This window comes from Phoxinus phoxinus (assembly GCF_949152265.1).
Source record: "Phoxinus phoxinus genome assembly, chromosome: 24".
In the NCBI taxonomy this organism is placed as follows: domain Eukaryota; kingdom Metazoa; phylum Chordata; class Actinopteri; order Cypriniformes; family Leuciscidae; genus Phoxinus; species Phoxinus phoxinus.
The window spans coordinates 3414172-3423986 of record NC_136899.1 but is presented as its reverse complement, the minus strand read 5'-3'; the positions used below and the strand labels follow the sequence as shown (position 1 = coordinate 3423986).

The window sequence follows — 9815 nt, the reverse complement described above, 5'->3', positions numbered from 1 at the left end:
TTACCACAGCAGAGCAACACGTCACGACCAATACTGTAGACCTGTAAGCACCGTATCACCACGCATTAGCTCAGACCGCTTTACCCCACATCCACAGCCCTCCTAACCCAAACATTAACCTCTTTCACATAATCTGTCCATCAGTGTTTATTCGGCGTGTCAGGCAGTCACACTGTTTACCGCACCTCACCTAAATCTTTTCCTCCACCGCTGTCTTACAACGCAGAAAATTCACACAAGCACTGATATAATTTGAAATATTTATTGCAGGATGTTTTATGTACAGATTTGTAACACTGAGGAAACAATAATGTGAGATTTGCAGTATCGTCCTTCAATTTTATTGTGTGACAGTGAAACAATCATCTCTTTAGATTATCTTATTTAAAATGTTGATTATTTACAGAAGACAAGTCTTAAAACACATAACGTCCTAGAAAAATAATGGCTGAACGGAGTAATAAAATGCTAAATAAATTAAATATGTGCCAAATATGTAAAAAAAAAGAAGTAATAAATTACAAACAAATACATTAAATAAATACAGTTGTAGTTCCTTGACCCTTAATAATTTTCGTCCTGTAGCTGGACTTACTCGGGACAAGGATTTTCATTTAAATAATCATTAAGTCAGTGCATGTTCTTTGTCCTTCTCCATCAGCTCTTTTTGGCATAAGGTGCTTGATTTTGTCTTCGCTTTACTTGATATTTCATAGTAATTTCTACCGTTTATTTTGTATATGGTACAGCGTTTTATATAGCATGTTAATTTTACAGTGTACTTATATACACTACTGTTCAAAAGTTTGGAGTAGGTCAGATTGTGTGAGTCTCTTCTGCTCACCAAGGCTGCATTTATTTGATCAAAAATACATTTAGAAATATTACAATTTAAAATGCGTGTTTTGCTATTATAAAATATTTTAAAATTGAATTTATTCTTGTGATCAAAAGCTGCATTTTCAGCATCATTACTCCAGTCTTCAGTGTCACATGATCCTTCAGAAATCAGTATAATATGATGATTTGCTGCTCAAGAAACATTTCTGATTATTATCAATGTTGCAGCATATTTTTGTGGAAACTGATACATTTTTTTCAGGATTCTTTGATGAATAGAAAGTTCAAACGAGCATTTATTTGTAATAGAATCTTTAGTAACATAAAAAATGCCTTTAATGTCATTTTTGATCAATATAATGCATCCTTGCTGAATAAAAGTATTAATTCCTTTCAACAACAACAACAACAACATCAAAAATCTCCCTGACCCCAAACTTGTGAAGTGTAAAGGCTTCACAATAGAAGCCTAATAGTTTTACGATCACAAGAAACATGAAGTGTCAGTCAATTGTTTCCAAACATATTTAAAACGGATGTTCTGTAAGTTGATGTTTGTTCTTCAGCGTTCTCCTGTTGGTGTTCGCTACACCATCGTGTCGGTGGTTGTTAACGGGCTGGTTGGACACAGCGTGTCCAGATGCTGAATGGACGGAGGTCTGTTGGGTGTTTTGGAGCAGAGAAGGACACTTGAGTCGGCTTCACACTTGGTGGTTCTGCTGTGCCACAGAGCTTCAGCCGCCCCGGCCCGTATGGCCATCGCCCCGTCGGACAGCACCTCCGTCTTCACCACGGGGTTCAGCTTCATCAGCGCGTCCAGAGAGCACTTCTGCCTCTCTTTAAAACTGCGTCCTCGTTCCTCCGTGTCTCTGTCGTCTTTATCCTCCTCCTCCTCTTCCTCCTCCTCGCTCTCTGAGCAGTTTTCATCTCCCGTGTCTCCTAAAACGCCTCTGTTTGTGATTCCCACAGTTTTTTTTTTGAGGGATAGATCGAGCGGGCCTTCGTTGGTGCGAGCCGTGCGCTCGAGCGCCTGCTGGATGTGCGACAGCTCGGAGCGGATCTTCCCCAGGTGCGCCCACAGGTGGCACTGCTCGGGCAGCGATGTGACGCGCTGCTCTGTGTGCTGGTACTGCTGCAGTAATGTGGAGAAGTCCTGCAGGAGAGCAGCTGCCGGGTCCACGTCTCGCTCCATTCCTCTCTGTCTCGCCTCCAGATGCTCAGGCATGTGCAGCGGGGACGACACGTCACTGCGGGGGCTGTGGAAACACAGTTTAATTGAATCTAAATAACATTCATCAAGGCTGTCCTGAGTGTGTAATGCATAGGCAGAAGGAATACTCACACCAGATGTAATGCGTCTGTGTATACATTTATCTTTATGTACCTGCACTTTGAAATGTGTTGCCATTATCTTTAAAATCCTCGCCAAGCATGGATATTTTTAGCTTATTTTAAGCTTTTGGCGTTTGATTAGGTCTGAGTTTGATTAGGTCTGAGTTTGATTAGGTCTGAGTTTGATTAGGTCTGAGTTTGATTAGGTCTGAGTTTGGGTAGGTCTGAGTTTGATTAGGTCTGAGTTTGATTAGGTCTGAGTTTGATTAGGTCTGAGTTTGATTAGGTCTGAGTTTGGGTAGGTCTGAGTTTGATTAGGTCTGAGTTTGATTAGGTCTGAGTTTGATTAGGTCTGAGTTTGATTAGGTCTGAGTTTGGGTAGGTCTGAGTTTGATTAGGTCTGAGTTTGATTAGGTCTGAGTTTGATTAGGTCTGAGTTTGGGTAGGTCTGAGTTTGAATAGGTCTGAGTTTGGGTAGGTCTGAGTTTGATTAGGTCTGAGTTTGGGTAGGTCTGAGTTTGATTAGGTCTGAGTTTGGGTAGGTCTGAGTTTGATTAGGTCTGAGTTTGATTAGGTCTGAGTTTGATTAGGTCTGAGTTTGATTAGGTCTGAGTTTGATTAGATCTGAGAACTGTGAGTGATTGGTTGTATGTTTTTCTTGGTTTAAATTTGTTTCTCTGTATTTTAGAGTTATTAACTACTTATGGACAGCACTTTGATTCACTCTAATGGTTTTAAAAGTGCTTTATAAATAAGAGTTGAGTTTACTTATTTTGTATTATTACACAACAGGCTTCATCTGTAGGGTTCTTGTCTTACCTGTTGTGTATAGACATCCTGCTGGACACCAGGGAGGCGATGGATGTAGATTTGTGAGTGTTTTTCAGAGAGTCGAGGGCAAACTCGAGTGCAGGTTTCTTCTCTCCCGGTGCACCATGGGAGTCTAATGATGCTGCAGATCTCTTCAGACTTTGCTCTCTGATGAAGGAAGCGTCTTGCTGCCAGCCTGTCTTCCCTTCCCTCGATCGCACCCTCTCCTTTCCGGCGTGGCTCGGCTCCGGGGAGGAGCACGCGGGAGACGGCCAGGCTGCGGGTGAGCTCTGGCTGGGCCGCAGGGCCGGGACCTTCCACAGGTTTAGTTTAGGAGGATACGAAGGTGGCGGAAGGCTTACGGCGGGCGGTTTGATGAGTTTACTGGTCTCGGAGGACGTTGAAGAGGGCGTTGCACCAAAGGTGTGCTCGCAGAGGAACGGATAATACAGGTGAGGAGGGAGTAAAGCGCGCTCTGAGTGTCTTTGCGCGTGTGCGAGTTGCGCGGTTGATGCTAAGAAGGGCATTTGTGCGTTTGTGCTCGCTGCCGTAAGTGCCGGGTTTAGGTATGAAAGGAGTCCGGGAGCCAGTGGGTATCCAACGCCTAGCAAAGACAGATTGAAACCTGTTGTGTCGGGGCATTCAAGTTGACCCGTTGACGCCGGTGGAGGGTAACACGGCAAAGACGCCACCGGGTCTGATTTGGGCTTCGCTCCAGAAGTCTGATTGCTAAGGATTCGCCATTGCTCTGAAAGCAACGCCGCCGATCCCGACAGACACGTTTTCGACAGCCTGTAATGTCTCAGTTTTGACTCCACCTCGACTGAGCGTGCTCGTAAAAGTTGCTCCTCGAGCGAGAACACATCGGACATCACGAGTTCGGCTTCTTGCTTTGATCGCTTGCTTCCTCGGGAACACGTCTCCGCAGGTTCGGGACTCATAACCGCTGAGCCGCTCGTCTCCATCGCCTCGTCATCCTTCTCCGCTTCTCTTTCTGATTCTCTTTTCTCAGCCTCCTCGACCTCCAGACTCGCCGCAGAACGCGAGGGCTCGTCCAACATCGAGGCCTGTTCGGGGTGAGCCTTGGCGGGGCTACGGGAGCGGACGCCCCCCTGCTGGAGCCGGAGCTGCTCTTTTTTATACGGCCAGTCGGACTCGATGAGCAACGACAGGGAGTTTTTGCACAGGCTGTACTTCATGTGGTTGTACAGATGGGATTTCTCCATGCACGTGAACGGGCACTGGAAGCATTTGTAGTTGTAGGGTTTGCCCCACGGCCGCGGGATGTAGTGAGGCTTCTTGGGCTTGCGTTCCTTGTGTTTACAGCCCACCTTACAGTCGTCCTTCGACATGGTGCGATCAGAATCAGTGCCAGATATGAAAACAGATTTATCTCAAAGATAAATGTCTGAGGAGCTCGTGTGTTTGTTTATGTGTGTGTTTGAGGACAGGTTTACATTGAGTGTGTGTTTGTAGGATGAATTGTGTGTGAACTGTAAACTTGTGTTTGGTCAAGGCTGGGACGCAGGAACACAGCCATCAGATTTCAACTGTTGAGAAAATCAAGAAAATAGATGATTAAACTTTTGATAATAAGATATTATTACTTTATTAATAATTTTTAATAATCTAGAAAGATTACAAAACAAATATTATAATTTAATTATTTTTTTAATTATTCAGATCATTATAAGAACTCAATATTATTACTTTAATAATTTAATAATATTATAAATTATTGTATTTCATAATTCTGACTATTTTTTACAGGTAAACAAAATATTTTAATAATGTAGTAATATTTTAAATGATTATATTTGATATTTTAAAATATTTATTTTAAAATATTAAACAAAGACAACAGTAGAAAATTAAATATTTATTTGAATGATCAGAATCGGATTTAAAAGATTGTAAGTTGAAGTCATTGTGAAACTAGTGTTTGCAACCCATTTGACTCTTGTAATGTGATACTGGACAGGATTTGAGTTGATTAATTAGGAATTGATTGGAAAGTGTCTCTATGTGTGACAGGTGGTTGAAAAATAAGAAGGTTTGATGGCATCAGAAAAGTAATTTCTGAAGTTTTGACATTTTGATGTATTGATGAAGCGCTCATAATAAGACGGTGAACGTGTCGTAAGAAAGTACATAGAGCCGGTTTTGATTACACAGAGACTTTAACAAAGAGAAGAGATGATGAAAGACGTTTTGGTTTCTCAGAATTGCCGAAAGTCCTCTATCTGCCACCTTTCATTACGTCCAGGGTTGCACCAGCGAGGTGTGTGTGTGTGTGTGTGTGTTTCTGGAGGGGGCTGCACCTGTGTTCAGTGTAGTATTTACAGCAGGACCCTGAAGGTCAGCTATAGGCACATCCTGACAAAGGGCAGAGGGACGCGAGGCTGCCCGTGTGTGTGTGTGTGTGTGTGTGTGTGTGTGTGTGTGTGTGTGTGTGTGTGTGTGTGTGTGTGTGTGTGTGTTAATGAGAGATTGGCATCAGGCCCGCGAGGCATCGTTAGCGGAAGAATGTGGGTCAAGGCAGATTGACTGCTCTTTTGCCCACTCTCTCTCTCTCTCTCTCTCTCTCTCTCTCCATCAGTCTGTCCACCGATCATCTGTCTCTCTCTCTCTCTGTTTCTCCTCGTTCCTGCAGAGTTTGCTTGTGTGTGTTTCACACACTCTTTGTCTTCTACAATCAAAGAAGTTCTAAGGGAATTACTTTAATCCTGCATTTTGAAAGTATCAAATAAGAGGAAACGTCATTCTTTGAGTTTTATTTTTTCCCCCCAAAGATTTTAAAGCATTACTGAATTATTTTTAGTCTTTTTCCTAGTATAATCTATCATCATATCTTAAAAGATTTAACTTCACATAAAATGCCTTAAAGATTATCTGATCAAATATACGATCATTTGTTAAATAAAACAAATTAATTTCGACATCTAATCTTTTTTATATTCCATTTTACTTATTTTAACATTACGTTTTCTAGAACAACTAAAATCTAGATAAATATTCATAAAATACATATTTTCAGATATATTAGAAATACATGTTTCTATTTTTTTAAATGTTTTAAATATTTTCATTCACAATTAAGAATCAGAAGTCTAAATACAGGAAGACTCCATAACATTATTGCAATTGAATTGCACTGCAGTTTAGTATACTATTGTACAATTCAAAACTATTTAATTAGCAACATTTAATTGTTACATCTACAGTCTTTCAGAAAGAACCAACTACACTGTGATGTAATTGAACTAATCATTTTTGTTATTAATAAAAGCATTAAGAATGGGAGATGGTGAAAGCAATTAAATAATGGTGTAATTAAAAGAGAAGCGCAAGAGGCTATGATATCTCTCAAATGCCTCTCTGTTATGATAAAAATATTCTTTATTCTTGATTATTTATTTTTTGCTTCTGGCATTTTCCTCTGGGTGGAAAGAGAGAATGAAAAGAGGAGAAAACGAAGCGCAGGAAATGAAGAGGAGGATGAAATGTCCCGCTGTGAGGCATGAGTTTTGTTGCTGGTATCTCGGGGTGTTGAGACAACGAGAGCCCGAAGTGATTTAGGTTTAAAAGAAGTCGAGTGGCGAGGAATTTCACCGATCTTTCATTTATTACAGCACTCAAAGAAATAATGCAAACTTTCTGCTGCAATCTGTGTGTCTTTACATCCTGCCAGTACTTTACCAGCGCATCTGTGTGTGTGGTGTGTGTGTGTGTGTGTGTGTGTGTGTGTGTGTGTGTGCCAGTACTTTACCAGCGCATCTCTGTGTGTGTGTGTGTGTGTGTGTGTGTGTGTGTGTGTGCCAGTATTTTACTAGCGTATCTAGGAGTTCTGCATGTTATAGATCACTTACTGTGTGTGTGTGTGTGTGTGCCAGTATTTTACTAGCGTATCTAGGAGTTCTGCATGTTATAGATCACTTACTGTGTGTGTGTGTGTGTGTGTGTGTGCCAGTATTTTACTAGCGTATCTAGGAGTTCTGCATGTTATAGATCACTTACTGTGTGTGTGTGTGTGTGTGTGTGTGTGCCAGTATTTTACCAGCGTATAAAAGGGGAGTTTTGCATGTTATAGATCACTTACTGTGTGTGTTTGTGTGTGTGTGTGTGTGTGTGTGTGTGCGTGTGCCAGTATTTTACCAGCGTATATGGGAGTTTTGCATGTTATAGATCACTTACTGTGTGTGTGTGTGTGTGTGTGTGTGTGTGTGTGTGTGTGTGTGTGTGTGTGTGTGTGTGTGTGTGCCAGTATTTTACCAGCGTATATGGGAGTTTTGCATGTTATAGATCACTTACTCTGTGTGTGTGTGTGTGTGTGTGTCAGTATTTTAACACTGTATCTATGGGAGTTTTGCAGGTTATAGATAATTTAGTGTGTGTGTGTGTTTTGGTCATATGGCAGTTATGCTCAACCCGTTCTGTGGTTTTAACTGGCCATCAAATGCTGCTGTTAGCGTTAATCAATGAAATTATTTTAGAGTTGTTCTCACTGCGGGACATTCTTTGTGGTGTGCATGTGTGTGTGTCAGTTTTAAGGCCCTCGGGGTTCGGTCGGACGCTGGCCAATGGCACTCGCATGGACACACTCGGATCGCTGTGTGTTAAATATGTATTGTCTCGTTTAAATAGGAACGCTTGCTAAAAGCATCGACATACTGTGGTGGAATCCCAAGAACTGAGAACACACACACACACACACACACAGGGCAACAGCGAACACAACGCATGGATTGATTGAAATGCCAATTGTCTATTTAAGATATATTGGCATGTAATATATTTTAAAGTTTTAAGAAATTAGAGCATTGTTTTGGGCGCTCTTTGTGTGAATGATAGGTGTGTGTGTGTATGTGTGTCTCTCTCTGTGTGTGTGTGTGTGTGTGTCTGTGTGTGTGTCGTACCTCCACAGTGGTTCAGCAGAATGAGTTGGATCATGATACTCAAAGTTTTCTTAATTTGACTCTTTATGCAGAATCTGGAAAATAAACGAGTATCTAAAATTAATTTCAGCTTTGATTGTCATTATTTGATTTAAGTATTAGTCTAGATTTAATGTTAAATTACCATCTCTCATCACTCTATCTCAAGTATGTGATTGATTACAATAATACGTTTTTAAATTGTTAATTATAAATAAAAATTTGTATTTAATAATAAAATAAATGCAGATCAATTAATTAAAAACAAGGTATTATTTTATAAATTCTGTATTGTTCTTTAAAGGCCAGGGTGGCCAATTTCATGTATTAATTAACGATGTCATAAAGATTATTTATTTCACATGTCTTCACGTATAGCAATATTAACTCGAATATTTTTGAATATTAACTCGAGTAAATATTTCTAAGGATCTTTTTGTTTTACGTATGGTTGCATGCATGCCTATAAAAAGCTGCTATTGAACATATATTTCCATTAAACAACCTAGATGTTATAGCAACATTTAAACAGAAAGACAAGTATGAAATAAATGAAACAACAGAATAAAGTCAACAAATATTGTACTTAATTCTATGCAGTTGCAACATTTGAAACACATGTGACAACTTGCCCCCATATAAATCTGACAATGTGGCCCGACCAAACATTTATGAAAAAATAAAATGAACTTTTTGCTTAGAATTTACTTTTAAAATACAGATGAACTTGACTTTGTATTACAAGTGTAATTAAATTATACTCAGTTGTTCACAAGAAATATTACAAAAATGAAACTATGGAATTTTAGTTTTGCACATTACGCAATTTTTACATTTAAAAATCAACACACAAAAAACCACCCCTATTGTGTAATTGGACTTTTTACTCAAAACCTTATAGAGATACTGTAAAACACACGCAACAACTATCCCTGATGTCTTTTTCCACATTTAGTAGCATATCATTACATATTTTCACATTATGTCACATAATAAATCACAAACAGCTCCTTTTTCAAAAAAAAAAAAAAAAGTGAATCAAGACTCATTTGATTGGCATCTCAGTAGTTAGTCTCAGTTAGTGCATTTGAGATGTTCAGAGCGGCTTCAGTTACGCGTCACACTCACGTAAGTACAGTAGCACACATAAAGCTCTAAACTTATGTCATAATAACTTTAATCCGCAGATAAGGGCTTGACTTACCTGCTGTGCGTCTGTGTCATGTTGTGTTCCAGAGGCGGCCGCTGATGTGCGTTCGGTGTTTTATGAGGGGAGAGATGCATGCGCACACACACACACACACACACACACACACACACACATGGATGAACAAGAGAGAGAGAGGCAGATATATATATTCTCTAGGAGGGATGCCTTGGGGCAGTACAATCAGGCACAGGCCCCTCCTGCCTCCCCTGCTATTGGCACAAGCTCAAGTGGGTCCAAATTAGGAAAACCTGCCCGGTTCAGTCCATTAAGGAGAAGTCGAGACACTCCAGCCGCGCTGTGGCGGGACGCTTTTCTTAATTGGGCCGCAGTGCAATTTAAAGTCACCGATGGAAACTTTAGCAGCCTTAACGCAGCACTTTATGGACTTGTTTCAGTTTTTAGTGTGTTTTATTGCCATAACAAGAACTGGTCATTTGTATTGAAAAAAGCAGTGCAAAAAAAAAAAGTTTTAACAAACTTTAAAATTAATATAACACTGTATTTAAGTCAATACTTAACATATTGACAAAAGCCGTGCAAAAAGGTTTTTAAAATAAAATATTTAAATTATATAAAAAATACATTAAATTAGATATTGTATTGTATACATTGTATAATAATAAGCATTTTACGTAATAAGTACATAAAAATGAATATAACCCGGTTTAAGTTAAAAAATAAAATATTAT

The 9815-nt window shown here is 39.7% G+C and overlaps 1 protein-coding gene across 2 annotated transcripts; it reads right to left on the bottom strand.

Annotated features, from left to right (window-relative positions):
* Positions 1–249: 249 nt before the first annotated feature.
* On the bottom strand, positions 250–9246 carry prr35 (proline rich 35). 2 transcript variants are annotated; one of them, XM_079601762.1, is made up of 4 exons: positions 9121–9246; positions 7899–7972; positions 2992–4532; positions 257–2096 (listed from the first exon to the last, which is right to left on the bottom strand). In XM_079601762.1, exons 3-4 carry the CDS (start codon positions 4332–4334, stop codon positions 1427–1429), a joined length of 2013 nt encoding a protein of 670 aa, XP_079457888.1. In that variant the 5' UTR covers positions 4335–4532; positions 7899–7972; positions 9121–9246; the 3' UTR covers positions 257–1426. The 2 variants fall into 2 exon arrangements, with proteins under 2 accessions (XP_079457889.1, XP_079457888.1); XM_079601763.1 differs by lacking the exon at positions 7899–7972 and having other exon boundaries at positions 250–2096; positions 9121–9156.
* Positions 9247–9815: the final 569 nt, after the last annotated feature.